Source organism: Cavia porcellus, unplaced genomic scaffold, assembly GCF_034190915.1.
Source record: "Cavia porcellus strain 051 isolate PalLab524CR breed Dunkin Hartley unplaced genomic scaffold, mCavPor4.1 scaffold_31, whole genome shotgun sequence".
Lineage (NCBI taxonomy): Eukaryota > Metazoa > Chordata > Mammalia > Rodentia > Caviidae > Cavia > Cavia porcellus.
The window spans coordinates 41,419,771-41,441,226 of NW_026947514.1; the positions used below are offsets into that span (position 1 = coordinate 41,419,771).

Genomic DNA, 21,456 nt, shown 5'->3' on the forward strand with positions numbered 1-21,456 from the left:
ACATAATTCATAAGCCTTAGATCTAAACTCAATGAATATAAATCATTACCTTTTTAGCTATACTATCTTGTCTGCCCCCAAAAAGATTAACTCACAAAGTCTCAAGAATTCACTAACTAAAAATTAGTCCAAAATTTATTCTTCAACACTGCTGAAGTAAATTGGTCTACATGCTAAAAGAACCTCAAACTATCATTTAAAATAATTTCAATCCACTCTAGCAGGCTCCTATAGATTTCATTGGAAATTAAGGAGTAAATTCAGGTCTCAGCTGACACAGATTCACTGTTCACCCTCCTGGTAAGTACATGCAAAAATACTCCTAAGCATAAAGAATGAAAACAGAGCTTCTAATGATACAAATAGCTTATTATTGAAAGGTAAAAGTGTGCATTTGGCCCGCTTTTGCAGTTTGGTCCTTGAGGTTGTATGCATGATGATAATCAGTTAAACCTTGGCTAGAGTAATTTGGCTCCCGTGTGGGCAGAGAAGACTCTGTTTGACAATGGGCACACACACCATAGGTTCACCACCACTGGCCTAAGGCATCCGCCCTCCAGAAGGCTGTCTAGGAGTCATAAGCACATTACCTTCATCTAGCTCTGCCTGTGCTAGTCACATGATGAATGGAGTAAACTCTGTTTCTGTCACATTAAAAGGATATTTAGAAAAATGTGGTAAGATTTTCTTGGAGAGATTTTATAAAACATTTTAAGATTTCTGAATGGAGGTGTATAAAAAATGAATATATGAAGACATACACGTATGTTAAATGTTAAAGCTAAAATAGTATGACCCTTGAAAATACTGTAAAAATTACTTTTATTTCAAATAAATATAAGCATACATTATACTAGCTTTTGAAAATATCCATTATCATGAGTTAAAATACTGACAAATATTAGTTACGTACAAATTGCAAATCTGTTGATTTGTAAGGTGAGTTATCTACCAAATATTTTACAAAGCATTAAAAAGCTGCTAACAAATGTCTTCTTATATCTACCAAAGCCTACCATGACCCACAGGGCACAAATATTGGCCGACTAATTCCAACTGTGATGTCAGGCATGAAGTTGACTTTGGTTTTGGGCTTCGTGAGCCAATGCTATGGAAGTCAGATTGTGCTCAGGCATCCCTGTGATAGAAGGAAGCCCAGCAGAGCTCCAAGAGTTACGCTGTTCCTTTCCTAGTGGCACCTCCTCTGACGATACCAGTCATACTCTCTCTAACACCTGCGTACTGACAGGGGCTTTGAGGAGTAGATTGGATATCCCAGGGGCGGCTCAGCGGCTTGCACCGTGAGGTTTCTGAGGAGCAGGGGATGAGCTTGGATGCTGTACCGCTCCTCATCGTCATTGGTGGCATATAGCAGTTCCCAGGAGAGATTGGCCCACTGCCCTCTAACAGCTTCAGCGTTTAACTTCCCAACTTGGACCAGTACTTCCTGAAGGGTAAGCACTCTCCCGGTGTAGACTCCCTTTAAAACACAAAAGAGGGAAGATAACTTAGAGAAAAGTCTCATCACAGCTGGACACACTTTCTCCCAAGTTCAAAAAGATGTAAAGTGCTGCTTTAAACTGTTCACATAAGAGCTGCTAATTTGTAGAGTTGGGCTTCGCTGCTATTTTCTTAGCAGTTTGAGTAAGTGTAAGAAAAATTTCCTGGTACCTATTTCACTTACAGAATCTCAGCTACTTCCCTTTCTTTTCCTTTCCTGATCCCTCAATCCATCGAGCCTCAACAATGCTCATGTCTTATGAGTCCTAGGCGGTGGATGATCCTGTAATGGACTAGTTACTGTTAAGTTCAAGGTGGTCATGATCATGTTTGAGATTCGATTCATATTCTATGCAATTTGCTCATTTAATGAGTCACGTCCAGTGTTTTTAGTATATTCACAGGCAAGTGCCACAATCATGATACTTAATTTTAGACTATTTTCATGATTTCAAAAAGAAACTTTGTCCCCTTTGACTGACACCCTTTTATCTCATCTCATTCTCTCAAAACTTAAGTGCAGTTTCTATCTGTAAAGATTGCCTAGTCTGTGAATTTCATGTGGACTGAATCATGCATCGTAAGTAGCTATAACTCTGTGGTCATGACTTAGCATGTTATCAAGGTTCATGTATGTGGCAGCCTTTTCATAGAGGAATAATATTTCATGGTATGGATATAGTATGGTTTGCTTACGTATTTATCAGCTGAGGTAGTCAGAATGCTTCTATCTTTTAGCAATTAGGAGTAATGCTGTTACAAACATCTATACACATTTTTATGTTGCTCTACTCTATCATATACCTAGAAGTAGAGCTGCTATGTCATATAGTAATTCCATACTTAACTATTAGAAAGCTTGCCAGGATCTTTTCCGTTTTACATTTCCAACAGCAGTATGTGAGTCTCAATTTTTCAAGAACCTTGTCGTGACTTACTATAACCTGAGCATATAATTTTAGCCATCCTAGTGTAAAGTGACAGATTGTATTTCTGGTTGTATTTTCCTGATGGTTCATGTGTTCACAGCCATCAGCATATCTTTAGGGAAATGTCTATGCAGATCTTTTACCTATTTTTTAAATTGCATTGTCTACTTACTATAGAGCCCGAGAATTCTTCACATATTCTATGCAGAGGTCCTTTAACAGATTCAGATACGTATAATTATTTTTTCCCTTCCGAGTTGTTTTCCCTTTTTGATAGTATTCTTTGAAGCATTTTTTTACTTTTGATGGTGTATTCTTTTTTTGTGTGTTTCTCATGCTTTTGGTATCAATCTAAGAATCTACTGGTAAGTTCAAGGTCATGAAAATTTCCTATGTTTTCTCCTAAGGTTTTTATGCTTTCAACTCTAACCTAGAGGTTGTGGTGAATTTAAAGTTAACATTTTTAATATGGTGTAAAGGTCTGGTGGTGAAGGTGGTGTAAAGGTCTGGTGAAGATGGTGAGCAGCATCTTCAAAGTCCTGACTGATGGTATCTGTGAATGTGACCTTATTTGGAAAGGTTACTTTGCAGATATGATTAAGGATCTCAAAATGCAATCATCCTGGGTTTAGCTGGGTCCACAAGCCAAAGGTGTTCTGTCATGGGATACAGGGAAGAGGGCCTAAGAAGATGGAGAGAAAGACTAGGGTTATGATGCCACATGCCAAAGAATGTTGGAAGGAAGGGACAGGGAAACACCGGGGTTATTGAACTCATTACCATTTACTATTATTAACGATACAGGTGGCTTTTGTCATTTCCCTTCTGTGTTGCACGGCTGTGTGTATTGTATGTATGTGTGTGTATCTCTATTCCTCCCTTACTTTCTTTTACATCACATAAATATTTTTAAGCTGGCACTTTAATGTCTTTATGGTTTTTTCACTTCCTTTTCCCAGTCAATTGTTGTGTAGTTTGCCATTTGTCTTATTAGTCAGCTTTTAATTTATACCAATATCCACTGAGACATAAAAATATTACTCTTGTATAACTGTATCCCCTTTTTCCTCTGATTTTATGGTTATAATACTGCAGCTATAAATGTCAAAATACAACAATGCATTTTTATAATTATTACTTTACATAATTATAGTACTTCAGTAGCACATTTATTTTACATAATTGTGTATCTTTTAAAGAATATATGAGAAAGGAAGCACTTGTCTACTTATGAGTTTTACTATTTGTAATTCCTTTTATTCTTGTAGATGCAGGTTATCATTTAGAGTCATCTCCTTTGCCCATACAGCTCCGCCCCTATTGATATCCTTTGTAAAAGTATTGATAAGTATATTGCATTTCTGTGCATTACCTATTCCTTTATAAATCTCTTTTCAACTCTGGAAAGGAGGTATGCATTGACACTCTTTTATAATTACACAGTTACCAAAGCAGGTCCTCTGTGTGTGTGTGTGTAGGGAAGGGCTCATACATGCATTCAGCCAGAAGATTTCTTGAGTAATTCTCATAGGCAGGACAGTATCCATTTTTGTTTACCTGGGAATCCCCTTATTACTTCAATTTTTCAAAAATTTCTCTGTGGTACTCTTAGTTAACAGTTTTTCCAGGGTTTCCTTAAAATTTACCTATCATTTTGCCTGATGCTTTTAACATTCTGCCTGGTTTCTGGCCTCCAGCATTTTACCACGATGCACATGTTTGTGGATCTCTTCATGTTTATCCTAAAGTTCACTTAGTTTCCTGGTTGTGCCATGTTTCTCAATAAACTTGGGAAGTTTTATGACAATTTCTTTTCCTTGTTTCTCTGTCTCCTCTTATCACACACCATTATTTTTACATTCGTGACATTAATGTTGTTCCATATTTCTCTGAAGCTCTTTTCTTCATTTTTCTCTCCCTTTGGATTACATAATCACTATCTGTCTAAAATCTTCAAGTACACTGATTCTTCTGCCAGTTCAAATCTCTTAAATTTCATTTTTTATAATTTATAATTTCTTTATTGACATTCTCTATTGGGAATGAGATTGTTATCAGAATTCAGTTTTGCACAGGGGCAGTATTATAGCCAATGAGGTTTACACGAGGTGCAACTACTGCTAATTGAAAACAGAATTGTCTTAATTATGGTTTTTTTTTTTTTGAGGTATATAAACATATTCCTTTACTTTGAAATACTTGTTACAGCTGACATCTGGTTGCTCTCACAGGCAATTTCTGTTAACTGCTATTTTCCTCTCATGTATGGGCTAGACTTTTCTGTTGTATGTCTCGTAATTCTTTATTGAACATGAGGTATTTCAGATAGCACTGCAGAGACTTTGGGCACTGCTTCTCATCCTCTCTTAATCCCTATTCAGTTGTCTATTTCTTTAGTGAATGGTTTGGTTAATTCAAGTAAAAGTAATCCCTGCCTCAGTGATCCTCTACATCTCCCTTGTTTGAAATCCCAGATATGGCTTTCCCGGAAGTGCAGCCCCCCACAGGATATTCAGTTACTCTAGGAGAGCAATAGTTTTGATAGGTGTTATGCTTTAGGTCTAGAGTGTCCCTGAAGCCTCACTCTGGATGGTGACAGGAACATGGCAGTAGTTCAGCTCACTTGCTTTTAGGAGGTGGGGGTTGGCTGGAGGTGTGCTGAGAGTGTAACCTAGAAAGGTTTATCATCCTCCACAACCTCTTTTCCCTCTCTGCCTCTGGCTGCAGTGAGGGGAGCAGCTGTCCTTCATCAAGCCCCTTCTATCATATTGTTTCTGCATTGCAGCCACCTGAAAACTGGCTGAAAACACAAGCAAAATAAACTTCCCTCCTTTAAGCTGTGAATGTTGGGCATTAAGAGACTAAACCCTCAGGGCACTCTGTCAAGTTCCACTGCTTACCAATATTATTTTCAACAACTTGAGGCATAAATTGTCACACACATGGATCCAATCAAATTTGGCTCCTTTAAAGGGATTGCTTTGGCTGTCAGTGCCTGACCTTTGTTAGGACCTGGGAAAAGCTCTTCTTTAGTGTTCTTTCCTTGGTCCGCTTTGTTACTCTAGCCAGTTTACTTTTCACCACAGTCTGCTTGCTTTAGAGAGCATGTTGGCTTTCAAAGTAGCCACCCAATTACAAATTAATCACTTCTTTGGGGAAGAGTTTCAGTGTTTTTTTTTTCCTTCTCCTACAGGGTAAAATCTTTTGAGGCAGCTCTGTGTGAGGAGGTAGAACAGAAACTGCTTGAGTAACACCTCTGCTTTAGAATATAAAAACTCACTGGAGCAGAGAGGAGTCTCCAGTCTTGCAATTTATTTCTGCCAGTGTACAGCTTCTATTTCTGAAGTAGCAAGCATGATCTAATGTTCTCAGTGCTGACATCCCCAACACGAAGCCCTCATCCTAAGAACAGGGTTGCCAGAAGGCCGACCCCAACTCTTGATTACACATGACTGGAATCTAACCTCAGCATAGCGAGAAGGAGGAAAAGAAACACTTCTCCCATCTGGGAGCAGAGGGTCAGGCTGCCCGGTGTTCTTGGGGCCTCCAGAGTGGAGCATTTCTTTCCTGGAGTGTTGGTTCTAATTCTGTTTTTTTGCTGTTTTTACTGGGTTTTAGATTTTCCTGAAAAAAACATTTATTTCTTCATTTGCCCTTTAGACCACTTGAGAAAATTTCAACAGTTACTTAAATGTTCTTTTTTATCAGTGTTATAGGGGACGGCATTTGTGTAAGTCCTCACACACTAGTACTAGCAGACTTGGAACTCCCATTAGTTTATAACAGTGAATCTTTCACATTGCACACAATCAGTGCAATAAGGAAGAGAACTACATCTTTAAAAAGTCATCTTTTTCCAGACTGTATGCATTCTGGTTAAGTTTGCTTCAAATAAAATGCAGATGTCATCAAAAGAAATAACTGCCACTAACAAACTTATTATTTTTCTAGAAGTCAAAACCAAGTAAGCATTCTTACCTTTGAACTAGGCATAGTAATACAAGTCATTTTGTCAAATATGCCACAGCAAATTACATGTATTTGACTACCTTACAGGTCAGTTGTGCACAGAGGTTATACAGTATTGTTAATAGCTTCTTACTCAGCTGGGAAAAGTAAATGAATCAGCTATTCTAGGGATGGACTATCTTGATCAGGTCATGATTAAAACTGCTGTGCGACTGTAACTGACATATTAGTAACTAGAATGTTGTATGTCTACCACCTGATTCAAATATTTTTAACTTTCCAATCATTAAGGTTAATGTAAGAAAAGGTTTAAAACACTTTTAACCTTACCATGTGAGGGTCATAGCCCAGAGCGAACAAGCACGGCTTTTCTTGTAAAACTGCTTCCTTCCACTTTTCCTCTGATACTAAACCAATGTACCAGTCACTTTCATATTCTTCAAGGTATCCTTTTAGCTCTTTAAAATCTTCTATTGGACCTAAACTTGCTTTATCAACCATTAGTTTTAGAGTATATCTGAAAAATGGAAAATCAAACAATTTTTGAGAATTTTAAAATCAACTCTGTATGTGAAATAGATTTGATCAGTATTTTTAGGATGGAACTGAAATCATCCAAATTTGAAACAAAGAGTTGAGGGACAAATGAAATAGTAATAGTGAAGAAACTCAGCCAGGCCACATGAAAAATAGCTCCTTTACACAAACAAAAGCCAAGGAAGCAGAAATTAAGGAGTACCACTAATAAAACTACAATGTATGTTAAGCATTTTTCATTCTTTGAGAATGAATGTAAAAAGAATAGAACTGAAATCGCGCCCCCTAAACAACATAAAACGTTTTTCTATCCTTGCCAATGTTACAACATGCATCCAGAAGGAAATCCAGTTACCTGAAGGCTTTCAGAGCTAGTTGGAATAGTTCTGGTTTTACTACAAGCCAATCCAAGGCACTAGACCAGGGCAAAATGCCATTGTAAACTCTTACTATATGGCCAGCAGTAGGAACCATATTATCCATTCCCAATAGGCCAAAATAACAAGTCATTACTGTATGAATGTAAAAGTCCTTTAAAACTTTGTCCTTTGCAATTTCTTCCAGTGCAGTTGAGGCCATTGCTTCCAAGTGAAAACATTTTAACTGACTTAAGACGAACTGGTACCAGTCTTCAGGAAAGAGGGAGCTCATCTCTTCCATTTTGGAGCGGGGCAGACAGCTAGGCCTCCACTCTTCAGGTACGCTCACTAAGTGAGAGTGGGAAGAACCCAACTTGCCGAGAGGGACAGCAGCCACGCTTTCCTGCTTTCCTCTGTCCACAGCTGGGTATCCCAAGAGAACTGCTCTGTACAGACTGTGTGCAGAAGTGGTGCCTGCAGGAAGATCAGCAACCCTCTCTGAGTCTACTGAGCCTGGAATAGGCAAGGCTGCACCTGGAAAATCTTTCAACCAATTGTTTCCTTCTTTTCTTTTTTCGACCTTTGGTTCATCATCAAAAATATCATCTGACCAGTCATCGAAAGTCTCCGATTTAAAACTGTCTGTGTCTTCTGGAGATTTGAGATGTGGTGAAGTTTTCAAAGGAGGAAGATCTATCTGAGATGTTTCCTCTTTACTTTCAATTTTGTGAAAATTCTCCTGCTTCTTGGGCCTTCTGGAGCAGTACTGAATGAGGGTGAACACAAGCACTTTGATAAGGTCACCTTTAAAACTGCTTAAATTTTCATGACAATCAATGATGCCAGTTAGCACATTCCTGGCATCAGAATATAGTTTCACAGGCAAAACAGTACAGGGTGTCAAGACATTCCCAAAGTGTTCATTAAGGGAACATACTCTAGGGTATTCTTGTTCAAAAGCACTTTCAAAAAGTTCATCAACTCTTCGGGCTTCAGCAGTATGACAGGATGTTTCTTGCAATTCTAAACCCTAATAAGAAAATTAGAAAATACTTGAGATTATAATCATTTACTACATAGAGAACAGCAACTGGTCTTGTAAATACCCATAGATTCTTGTAATAAAAATGACAAAAATTTCTTTAGCTCAAGAGCTACACCTTAATGACATCTAATATTTCAATACTGGATAGAGACTAAAAGTAATGATGCCACTATTTTTTTTTTTATCTTTTTCGTTTTTATCGGTACCAGGGATTGAACTCACAACTGCCTGCTTGCAAGGCAGGCGCTCATGCTGCTGAGCTAAATCCCCAGCCCCGATGCCACTATTTTTAGAGGTATTATATTTCCGCTAAAGGCAGGTAAGTAATTTTATTAAATGTGAACATAGTTTTAAAACACTATCAGTTGTAAAGGTTGAATCACACCAAAATGTGAAATCAGAATTTTGGGGGAAAAGGCAAAGTGGATTTATAAAGTATGTTCAGTAGTTTTGTATCCTTTCTATCCCCCTTCTTAGGAGACTAAGAGTATTACAGTATTGTATGGAGGTGTTATAATTTAATCACATTCTTGTTAAAGTTTTAAAATAATGATATACATGTTGCTGAAGTGAACACTTAAATAACAAATAATGATATACATTTATTTATGTAATTACTGTCTGTGTCATTCAATTGTAACATAAACTACATAAAACAGAGGTCTTTTGGTTACTACTGTATTCTCAGTGCTTAAACCAGTACCTGATACAAAGGAAGTGTCAGCAGATAAATGTTGAGTATTATGAATATGTTCTTACATGAATTTTAAACATATTTTGGTAACTACCTTAGAAAGAATCGTATGAAAAGGACATCAAAGCTCACTATTCACTGTTATTATTATTAACTTATTTATTTCAAAAGTATCACGGTCTTCAGGACATGTTTTTAACGTCATGGCTTCACCAGTTGCTTACATACAACTTAAGTAGGTAACCCAATCTGTCATGTTCCTTTTCTCTTTCTTTCAAAGAAAACATTTATAAACATATGTACTGAGATTAGTTAAGTTTAAGCTCTGCAAAATTTAAATTTAGTAAATGAAACAGTCTAAAGAAAGCTGGAAAAATAAAAAAGACTGCTATTAAAAAGTGTGTTTTTGGGCTAGGGATTTAGCTTAATGGTACAGCACCTGCCTGGCAAGTATGAGGTCCTGAGTTTGATTTCCAGTACCAAAAAAAGGTGTAGTGTATTTTTTAGCATAAAAAATGATAAAAATATGCACATTATTATATATTATCAAACAATAGGATTTTGATGGAATAAATTTAAGCAATCAATATACCATTGGTCATTTGTATGGATAATTCTTGGACATGTAGAAGTCAGACTACAGCAGAGATTGTCAAACCCTAGGTGAGTTAGAATCATGGGGCACTCTCTTTACAACTGACTTCCAGACCCACTCCCAGGTTCTAATTGGTAGGTCCACTTCAAGGCTGATTAATTTTCATTTCAGCCACGCATGCTGGTGCACCTGTAATTCCAGCACTCAGGAAGCTGAGGCAAGAGGATTGCTGAGAATTCCAGGCCACCCTGGACAACATAGTGAGTTAGAGCCTCTCTGAATTACACAGCAGGGCACTCTCACAAAAAAAAAAAAAAATTAAAAATTGGTTATCTACTTTCCTGCTAATGCTACATGTTGGGGCATACATGTTGAGATCACTGCTTGAAAGGGACAGCTTTTGGGTCAGCAGTAATTTCATCAAACCTGTACTAAGACACAAAATTGACTCATTTATTCATACAACAGATTTTCTTAATGGCCTGTTCGGTGCCAGGCACTGTGTCAGGCACTGAGGTCCAAGTCACGGTGACATTTACATTAGACAACAAGGGTCATCAAGGGCACTGAGTCATAAAACCACTAGTAAACCACTTGGTTTGTTAGAAAGCATAAGCGCTATGAGAATAAGGAAAAGGTGAGGCAAGCCCAGGTGTGGGATTGCTGGGGCAGGACTGGGACTGTTATCTTCAACATGCTGCCCACAGGAGACCAGACCCAGCAGTGGATATTTGGGCACAGTCTTGAAAGTGGAAGGGAGTTGGCTAATGTGATTCGCTGAAGGAAGAGCGCTGCAGACAGAGGGACAGCCAAAAGGCCAGAGTGAGTGAGGAGTCAAGCAGGGAACACAGTGCCTGCCCAGTGAGGGCCTGGACTTTTACCCTGAAGGAGGGAGGGGGCACTGTAGGGGTTGAATGCAGAAGTGACATGATCTGAACTGCACTGAAAACATTGTTGTTGCTGACAATATATTGTAGGGGCAACAGTGAGAAGCAAGGAGAGCAACTGAGAAGCCACTGCAACCATCTGGGCAGGAGACGCAGGGAGCTGAAGACAGGTGGTGAACATGATGGGATACGGGATGCAGCTGAAGGCAGTCAACAGGATTTCTTGTATAGAAACAGACAAACAAAACAGAGTCAAATGTGAATGCATTACTATGGGCTTGGGCAACTAGTAATTTAGCGCTGTTTCTAAGGACGATTAGGTCTGTGGCACCGTGATGTGAAGAAAGGGGAAAGAACCATCAAACATCATTGACTAGAAGCGGCTGTGAAGCAGAACAGAGGGGAACTCTGTCAAGTGCTGCTCAGAAGTTAAGTGACATGAGTTTAAGAACTGCCTGCAGGATTTAGCACTGGGACAGTCAGTAGAGAACCACAGCATTTCTGGTGGAATGACAGCATCAGCAACCTAGAGTGATGGGAAGACATACTAGAAAATGAAGAACTGGAGAAGACAATAAGCAACTCTAATGAGGCATTTTCCTCTTAAAAGACAGGCACAAATGGGGTATAGCAAGTAGGGGCAGAGAGGTGAGGACATAGGCTTTATTAAGCTGAGAATGATTACATAGAGGATAGAGGAGCTGAAAACATTACTCATTCCCACTGTTGAGATTCCCAGATGCCCACGGATTAAGCCGAGCATCCACAGGAGTGGAAGGAAAACGAGCAGGGATACAGTCAACACTACTCAACTATCAGGACGTGCAATATACTGAAGTATCTTTCAATATGCTAACTGGACTATAGCTTTAAAATTTCAAGGACCTTTCACAGGTAATTTTCTTTTCTTGTGGTACTGGAGATTGAAGTCTCAACTTTGCACTTGCCAGGCAGGTGCTTATGCCATTAAGCTAAACCCCCAGCCCCTTCACAGGTAATTAAAAAGATATTCTTTCTAACTGAGTTATTGTTTGATGTGTACATACCAAGTAAAATTTTACACATGAGCTATAAAAAGTACTAGGTAAGATTCACATGCACATTGACCTTAATGTTAATACAGCAGTATGTATAACCACATTCTAGAATCATTATCCATATTAAACGATCCTGAAAACGGCCCAGGTAATGAGATCCAGGTAAGAGGAGACCTAAAACAAATTAGAAAAGAAGAAATCATTCTTTAAGCTTGTTTTATTTTGCCGTATGATTCTTCAAAGTCGTGGACACAACTAGAACTGATTCACAACTCCTGCCTTCTCAATTGGGCAATAATGAACAAAAATAGTAATTCATTATCTATCAGGGGCAGTAAATTAAGCATTTCACAAGTTGGAATGCAAAATGTACTCTGACAATAAATATACTGTGCATATAAAAGGTTAAATTCATGTTAAGTTAGAAAAAATATTAAACATATAAGAATTCCACATCGATTAAAAAGATTTTAGACATTTTCATGTAAGTACATATAAATACATAACTACTTTGTTTTTAAAAATTTACAATCTACAAATATTTTATAACTTAGTTTTCCTTTCAAAATTGTTACCTCTTGAGATGTACTCACATTAACTGCAAATGACCAAAGTTCATTTATCATAACTGCTCAGAATTCACTATATTAATATAACGAGTATAATTCCCTGTTAATAAACATTTCAGATGTTTCTGATTTTCACTAGTATAAGTCACCCTTGTGCAAGTCTGACTGTATAACCCACGGTGCAGAACAACTGCACAGCAGGGACAAGTGTTATACTTTCAAAGCTGCACATACAGGATGGGCGCTGGCAATCATCAGGAGGCACTCCACGGACAGGAGCCTCTCTGGGTGCCTGTGCAAACAATGCCCAAAGTACTGAACGTCAGCTTTCTGTTGGGAACCTTAATAATGACATGCACTAGAAAAACAAGGAATATGCCCAACCAGCCTGTTTTCTCTCTTGATGGATCTAAGCTGTTGCATCTACTTGACATGACTCATTATAAATTCAGGGAAATCATGGGAGTTGGTTTTTTTTATATTTCAGTGATGGGTCTGTCTGAATATAAAAAGGGAAAAATTTTAAATATGCTTCAATCACCTTAATGAAACATTCTCAATGTACTTTTATTTTATGCCCTTATCTCAAAAAAGGTAGAAGAAATATCATTCTATTTCAGATACAATCTCTCTGCTTACACATCAAAGTACTGGAACCTGTTTGCTGATTGGAGGGGAAGACTGCTTTTGTCTGTGGTCTTTTTGGACTTTGCATTCATAAGGATTCCTGAAGCACAGCTCACTGACTTACCGAAACTTCCAGCTGCCATGGCAGCCTGCAGCGAGGCAGTCAATCTGGGGACCATCTGGTCATAGTACACAGTGTCTGCGCACACACATGCCGCGGTGCCCACAGTTCCTGGCCAACTCTGGGCAGGTCTGGGAAAACCCACCAGGAACACAGGAAGAGTGAAGAGGGGGAGCAAGGGAGAGGACAGCAATGTAGAAAAAGCTATGATGACCAACACACATGGGAAGAAGATAATGTTGAGTGTACATAAAGCAGTAGTTGTTGTTCGATGTTGTTTTTTCTCCATCCATGATGCTAAAAGTACAGTCATAGCAAACTGCAACTTATAGATGAACTGAATTAGACGGTCACACATGATACCAACCTGTAAACATAAAAACAAGTGTTACTTACTCCTAGATGATTTTTATGAATTTTCAAAATCACATAAGGAAACTCAAATTTTGTTACTTTCCAATTTTTTTTTTTTTTTTTTTTTTTTTTTTTTTTTGGTATTGGGAATAGAACTCAGGATCTTCCACTTGTCAGTCAGGCGCTTACACAACTTAGCTATATGCCGTCCCTTGCTGAGATATTTTTGAGGAAATAGCCCTCTGATTCTTTTTCATTCTTTGTTTTGTTTTGTTTTCTGGGATTTTTTGGTTTGTCTGTTTTCTGCATACTGGAAGAACCCAAGACCGTCACACTCAGCTACTTCCCCAGTCCTTTATTTTTCACTAAGTCACTAACTGGCTCAGGTTAGACCTGATCCTGTAATCTTCACGCCTCAGCCTCCCAGAGTGCTAGGATTATAGTATACACCACTATGCCCAACTTATATGTACTTTTTTGTTATAATTTTTACATTCTCAAAATTAAGAAATGAGACCATATTTTACACATTTTTTTTTTTAAAGTTAACAACGAGAGAAGTGACATGATTCTGCTTTTACCTTAAGGGTAAACAACTGTATACCAACAAATTGCATAACTTAGATGAAACTGACAAGTTCATTGGAAGACATAATTACTGAAAGGAGTTCAAGAAGCATGACGAAATCTCAACCGATCAATTATAAGAGAATGAATTAGTAATTTAAAAACTTACAGAGATGATAATTTCAGAACTTGAGAGGCTGAAGCAGGAGGACTGCAGTGAGTTTAAGGTCAGCCTGGGCTCCACAGTGAAACTTTGTCTCAACAACTGCCCCCAGAAAACCTCACAGACAAAACCTGAGTATCAGATGGCTCCCACATTTGAAATTATACACTGAATACTCCAAAACATTTCAGAATAATTAATACTAGTCCATCATTAGTTCTCCCAGAAAATAAGGGTAAGAAATACTTCCTAACTCATTATATGTAGTCCTGATTGTAAAGTAGAAAATAACATCATAAAGAGAATTACAAACAGTCAAGGACACAGACACATGCCATCCTATGATTACAGATTACAGAGAGGAAAGGACACTTCTGATTTTATAGGGATCTGATACCTAAGTCAGAGAGTAACACTGTAAAGAAACACAACTACAGACAGATGTACATATATACGTATACCTACACTCACACATAAATTCTTTTTTTTGTTGTTTGGTACCAGGGATCGAACTCATAACTGCGCACTTGCAAGTCAGGTGCTTATGCCACTCAGCTAAATCGCCAGCCCCCACACATAAATTCTTACAAATATCCATAAAACAGACAAAATACAAGCCAACTGAATTCTGCAATATATGAAAAAGATTATATAACATGACCAAATGAGATTTATTCCAGAAACGCAAAGCAGATTCAAGAACCAAAATTCAACGACACGCTACACCACATTAATATGTGAGGGCATTCATAATTCCAAACACCCATTATTTGCTCCTTTTGTTTTCCCTGTAACCCTGCAAACCTTAGTCCTATCAAAAGCTTCACTTCTGTTATAATTTATAGATTACAGTCTAGGTGCTTAGCTGGCAATTAGACATTAGACATAAGCAAGCTGAACTTTGGCCAACCTCCTGAAAGGCCTCCTTCCCCTTAATTGGCCATGAACCACGAAAAGGGGAACAAATGGTTTTAATTCAATGTGGACAAACTGCCCGATATTCACCTCCCATGTGTTAATTAACCAGATGTGTAAAAAGGTCTTGTAACATTCCAAAGCAATGATAGTGCTACAAAAGTGGTATCCATGGCAACCCCCTGACCTTGTGAGCTCAGACATGACTATATAAGGAAAACAGAACAACAGAATTGAGATCAGCAGCTTCAACTGATTGAATTTGCTGCTGACTGCTGCCACTCCAGAATAAAACTCACTTGTTTCTTGACTCTTGCATTCTCATAGGTAACTCACTCATGTGTGCCAATACAAATACACTAAAAGACCAATACCAGATTGACATATCAAAAGACACTGAATATCATTCAATAAAATCTGCAACTTTCTTGGAAAAAACACTTAATAACTGGAGGGGAATTGCTCAAGCAGATAAAACACAACAAATATCTAGCAATGACACTTAAGGGTAAAAGAACAACAACATACTTCATGGAAAAAGACTGATTTCTGAAATAACCACTCTCATATCTTCTATTCAACACTATATATACTAGAGTTGTAGTCACCATAATTAAGAGAAACAAATTAAAGTTCCAAATGAAAAAGTAAAACTGTGTCTACTGAAACTGTGCCTCATCTCATATGCAGAATATCTTAAGAATCCAATAAATGTCATTAGAATAAAGAGGGCAGTAAAGCTTCAGGACACAAGATTAATATACAAAGTCAATTATATATTATAGGTTAGCACAAAACCAAAGGATGAAATAAGATAATTCCATTTATAATATCATCAAAAATAATAATATACTTAGGAATAAATATATTAAAAGAAGTGTAAGACTTTTACACTGAGAACTATAAAGCACTAGTGAAATAAACTAAAGATACAAATAAATGGACCTTCACCTCCTAGAACACGAACATTTCATGTATTTAAGTGGAGGAAGGAGTACCTCTAAGATACTAGTATTTCTCAACTTGACCTACAGCTTTAAGGCATTTCCTGTAAACACTGTTAGCATAAATTTACAAGATGATAGTAATTCACTGATACCTTGGTACTCAATTACTTTGAAACATATCAAATTTGACAGTTGGTGCTTTCTGTCACAAAAATTTTGACCCAGGACTTTCCATTTGTTTGATACTTGACACACAACTAGAACTTGTCAGCCTTGCTTGCCTCCTCACCTCCTGTCCTTCCCAGCCAAAACAATTTGGTGTGTGTCACCTCTCCCAGAACCAAGTGCTAATGAGTACCAAGGTACCACTCTTATTTATACAGCAGTGTAAGGGCCTTGGGACCATCATGATGGTCTTGAAAAAGGGCAAAATTGGAAAACTAACCCTTCCCAACTTCAAAAACTATCACAAGGTTACTATATACAACCAAGGTTGTGTGGTACTATCATAAATACAGGCATATAGGGGAACAGAGAAGAACTCAGAGTATTCCAGAAGCAAAGCCTGAGTTGAGTTTTGAACAACAGTAGCAAGAAAAGCCACCTAGGACAGGACAGTCTTTTCAATAAAAGGACAGCAGTATGCCATATCCCAATGAATAAATGTGGTACTCTATCACCTATTATCACTCATAAAAGGGAACTCAAAGGTGATCACAGATCCACATACAAAGTTAAAACTTCAAATTCTATGAGGTGAAGAATAAATCTTCATGATATTCAAGGAAAAAAGTTTTTCTTAGGACACCAAAAACAAACAATAAAAGAAAAATGAGAAATTAAAATAAAAGCTTTTGTGCCTCAGAGGACATTTTTCAGAAAATTAAAGATAACCTACAGAATAGGAAAAAATATTTGCCTATTTTGAGTATTTCCCAAGGGACTCATCTCTAGAATTATAAACTGGTACTACTTAACAATAAAAAGAAAACCAGTCCAAATAATAAAGGATTTCAATAGACTTTTCTCCAAAAAGCATATATGAATAGTCAGTGAATACATGAAAAAGTACATCGTTAGCAATCACAGAAAGACAAAACAAAAATATAAGATAGTAATTTATATCTATCAGTATGCAAGACTGAAAAAAGTACTGGGAGCTGGAAGATGTGGAGGAACTGGAATGCTGATCACTTACAGTGCAATGGGATATAATATACTATAGCTGCTTTGGAAAAGTTTTGTAGTACCTCAAAGATTTACATACAGAATTACCCAAGAGAAATGAAAATGTGCATTCAAAGCTATGAACAAAAATATTCACAGCAATACTCTAAACAGTGAAAAAACAAAACAACAAAATGACCATCATTGGAATGAATCAATTAAGAATGGCATATCTATACACTGGGATATTTTGGCAATAAAAAGAATTAAAAATTATTACATACTATGGCATGAATGAACATTATAAACACAGAAGTGAAAGAAGCCATATGCAAAAGACTGCATATTTGCTAATTCATTTAGGTGAAACGTCCAGAAGGGGAAAACTTTTAGAAACCAAAAGTAGGTAAGTAGTTTCTGAGTCTGGAATGGTTATGAGCAAGATGGAGAGTGGGAATGGTGAATAACCAGTAACATACATGAGGTTTCTTTAGGGGACGTTAAAAACAGGTTGTGGCAATGGCTACAAGACTGAATATCTACCAATGAAGACTATACTTGGGATGAATTCTGTGTAGGTGATTATCACTCAATCAAGCTGTTAAAATGAACTTACCAATAGGAGTCGTATTCCTGTATTTAGGCTTCTGTTCCACCATACGTCAGTACTGGAGATCAGTGAGTGAACTGTTGATACAATGGCTGTCTCCAGCAAAGCGTTTTCTGTATTCTGCCACACCTGCAGCATAGAAATACCTACTTTTATCAAGCAGAATATGATAACTAACCTAAATAAACTGTTAGGAGTTAAACAAAAATCAAGAGTCACACTTAGCAACTGGAAAATACTAGTAAGTACACAGTAGGATTACCATTCGAAAGGCTCTTGTGAATCCAATGGAGACAGACACAGAATGGAGCCCCTGTAAGGAATTATCCAGGGAAAGAAACGCTATCAGAGCCAAAGGTGACACTAAAAACAAAGGAAGACACAGCTTTAGTTAAGGCAAAGTAATGTAGTTTTTTTTTTTTTTGGCAAATAAGGTTTTTTATTTATTAGTACAAGTAAGCAATTAACTGAAAACCTAATAAAAACAAGACAAATAAGGGCTTATATGCAACGTAAAAGCATCCTATGTACAAACACTGGAGAGACATGGTTTGTAATATCAGGTTGTTAGAATTAATCATCATACCTACAGTTAGCAAAATCCGTCTGACAACACCGACCTTCAGGAGCTTTGCTTGCTTCCCTAGAAATACAGCCACAGTTCGCACATCCTTTGGATAGAAGGGGTTTCGGAAAATTCCCAAAATATAGATGCTTTGAATTTCTCTGAGTATCCACAGTACTATAAATAATATCAGCACAATGTGGCCAACAATAGCCTGGGAACTGCTTTTGGAAATCTGTGAGAATCCAGCGAAGTGATGCAGCAGACTAGTTTCTAAGAGAGCCAACACTAACACAGTGACGTGCAAGAGGATCTCTTTCCAAGGAAAGCATCTTTCTGAAGCCCCAGATGAAGTCTGCGCTTTGGTTCCTGCTCTGTTTCTGGTCATACTGTGTCTGACAGCAAAACTTATATCACTCAGATTAAGACTCAGTAAGAAACCAAGTCCAGTCATGAAAAGAACCGCACCAACAGGGCTGGGAATAAAATACGATGTTACAGCTGTTCCAGTGGAAATGATGAACATTATTAACAGCCTGCAGAGGAAAGGAAAAAAAAATATGTCCTTGAAAAGAAAAGGGTTCTCCAAGAGGAAGTCACACATTACAATGATGTTTTTGAATTACCGTAGGTGTGTTGACATGGATGAGCCTCCAAGGCCAAACTCTAAAACCTGCTCCATTGCCCATAAGAAAAGAGCATCAGGTGGGGGCAGGGTCCCAAATGCCCACAGGAAGGGTAAAAATACAAACAAGATGTGCAAAATCTGATTCACATGCTGGAGAGCTGGTGTATTTTTAATAAGCCTACAAGAAAAAGATGACATTTAAATCATACAAAGTAGTGTAGAGAAGAGGCTCTTTCCAGGAAAAAAAATAAAACAAAACCACACATGCCCCTAAAATACACAACACTTAGGAAAGTTCTAATCCTGATTCGTAAAAGCTCTATACATCCTGTAACTACTGTCCTTCCCCTAACCCAGCAACCATCTCTACTCAATTGTGAACAAGTTTAGCATTTAGAGGAAGAAAATGCAGACTCAAACAAGCAAATGAGGAAGAAACAGTTAAAAAGCCATCACAGAATAGTAATGAAATTGAATGCAGGGATTTGTAAACTAAAATATTTCTCCTTTAAATCTAATCTATACTGGCTGAGATCTACCAAGGATTCCACAGACTTGAGGACTTTAAAATTTAAAACTGCAAGTCACTGTGGAAAACCTTAGTAACACTGACCCATTAGTAGTTTGGACAAGAAAAAGCTGTTCTCCTCTTCCTCTCCTTACTGCTCTGCTGACTGTCAGCATCTGGTGTCAGCAAGTCAGCTTATGACTGAACTGTGGGTCACCCTGGAAACGTAACTAGCCTGTGTTGTAATTCTATGTTGTATAAGCAGGGGCCTGGTTTGAGGAACCCAGGTTATGTGACAAAATTTCCTCACAGAATAGAAGCTGCCTCTCCCTAAGCAGAGAAACTGACTCTTGGTATAGCACTTCCAGTTCAATGACATTATTAATCTGAATGATCATTTAAATTATTCATTTAATAAACATTTAAAGCATTAGGAAAGTCAAGGAAAACATGCAGATTTCTACAGGTTTTTTTTTTTAAGACACATTCCTGTTGTAAACATATTCAAAGGAAGGATATTATGTATGAAAAGAATGTATGCTCTGAAAATTAATTTCATCATATTCTAAATCTTTTTGTGTTTAAATGTAAGTAGTAGCACAGTATTTATATACTAAATAAATTACACATGATCAAAATTAGAAAGTACTGATTATTCTGTGTGTGTGACTTAGCTCCAAATAGGTGATTATTTTTATTAACTTTTGTATGAAAATACATATTAATCTACTGTTTCTGACAATATAACAGTAAGTTTTGCGGGCAATAAGATTTCTGCTGTTTAGAAAAACTTTTTTGAACAAAACTACTATAAAAGTGTTTCAAATTCTGCAGAACAGAATGCTAAGCTGTGAAGATGTTTGTTATAGAGGCTAGGAGGATGAGAATATACATCAATCTGTCCCTGAGCCCAGCACTGTACATTTCATATTTGTCTTTGATAACAATGCACTAAGTCATTTGCTTTATTAAAGGACATTGTGTAGAATACAGGATAAAGGGAGAGAAAAATTACTAGACTTTGGGTATATATTTTTTCAGCTTTCACATCCTCTGAAATAAAACTAAGAAACTGATGTTTCTGACAACTGATTTGAGGAGTGCCTGAATTTTCATTATATTTTTTGGCTATATTATTATATCTGCTATGTAAGTATTAATTCTTTATTATTTTGTTATTTATAAGATAAATTATTCCAAAAAAGAAATGAGAGGTAATTTTCTATATGTGCCTGTCATTTCTTCTTCAAAAATAGATGTGGGGAGCCTGGGATATAGCTCAGTGAAGGAGCACTTGCCTGACAAGCACAAAATCCTGAGTTTGATTAACAGTACCCAAAACAAAAACAATAACAAAAAAACACCACCACCACCAACAAAAAAAACCAGATATAGGGAAAGCCTTTAACTTTTCTTTCAGTCATAGTACAAAAAAAAATGTACCTATCAAACTTTAAATTTTAAAATAACATAACAAATCTAGGAAGATCTCAATAAGAAACTTTCTATGAAATGAGAAATACAGAAAGTTAAGGTATTCAAATTAACTATATGATTGTGTTAAAGTATAACACAATTAAAGAACTGAGAATACAATTTTAGATGCAAAAATATATTACAACAGATACATAATTTCTCACTTCAAAATTAACATGTAGTAACTGAAGAATCTGTATTCTGAAAACATATCTTATAAAAACTTAAGGGGGCTGGGGATTTAGCTCAGCGGCATAAGCTCCTGCCTTGCAAGCAGGCAGTCGTGAGTTCAATCCCCGGTACTGATAAAAATGAAAAAGACAAAAAAAAAAAAAAAAAAAAAAAAAAAGATTTAAGTTTTTTTTTTTTTGTCTTTTTCCTTTTTATCGGTACAGGGGATCGAACTCACGACTGCCTGCTTTACAAGGCAGGTGCTTATGCTGCTTTGTAAAGCATTTAGAGGAAGAAAATGCAGACTCAAACTGCAGACTCAATGCATACTCAAATGGGATTAGTTACCTTGTAAGAAAAGACTTAAAGCGGCATAAGCACCTGCCTTGCAAGCAGGCAGTCCTAGGTTCGATCCCCAGTACCGATAAAAATGAAAAAGACAAAAAAAAAAAACTTAAATCTTTAAACCAGAATCATATTTATGCACACAGCTCAACAGTTTTACTGCTAGCTTTC

At 37.2% G+C, this 21,456-nt stretch overlaps 1 protein-coding gene and 1 pseudogene across 3 annotated transcripts in view; one reads left to right on the plus strand and one right to left on the minus strand.

Annotated features, from left to right (window-relative positions):
- Positions 1 to 805: 805 nt before the first annotated feature.
- Positions 806 to 21,456, minus strand: part of Pcnx4 (pecanex 4) — a 39,684-nt gene continuing 19,033 nt past the window's right edge. Inside the window, exons 3-11 of one of the 3 annotated variants that reach the window (XM_013155311.3) lie at positions 18,784 to 18,963; positions 18,213 to 18,693; positions 17,855 to 17,905; positions 17,599 to 17,721; positions 12,873 to 13,236; positions 11,623 to 11,726; positions 7,291 to 8,324; positions 6,729 to 6,915; positions 806 to 1,480 (exon numbers count right to left, since the gene is read on the minus strand). In XM_013155311.3, the coding sequence (XP_013010765.2) occupies positions 1,229 to 1,480; positions 6,729 to 6,915; positions 7,291 to 8,324; positions 11,623 to 11,726; positions 12,873 to 13,236; positions 17,599 to 17,721; positions 17,855 to 17,905; positions 18,213 to 18,693; positions 18,784 to 18,963 (2,776 nt within the window). In that variant the 3' untranslated portion in view covers positions 806 to 1,228. Of the gene's footprint in view, positions 1,481 to 6,728; positions 6,916 to 7,290; positions 8,325 to 11,622; positions 11,727 to 12,872; positions 13,237 to 17,598; positions 17,722 to 17,854; positions 17,956 to 18,178; positions 18,694 to 18,783; positions 18,964 to 21,456 lie in introns of all 3 variants that reach the window. The other 2 variants (XM_013155310.3, XM_003472494.5) reach the window with 2 other exon arrangements.
- LOC111757591 (U4 spliceosomal RNA) lies at positions 4,493 to 4,610 on the plus strand (annotated as a pseudogene).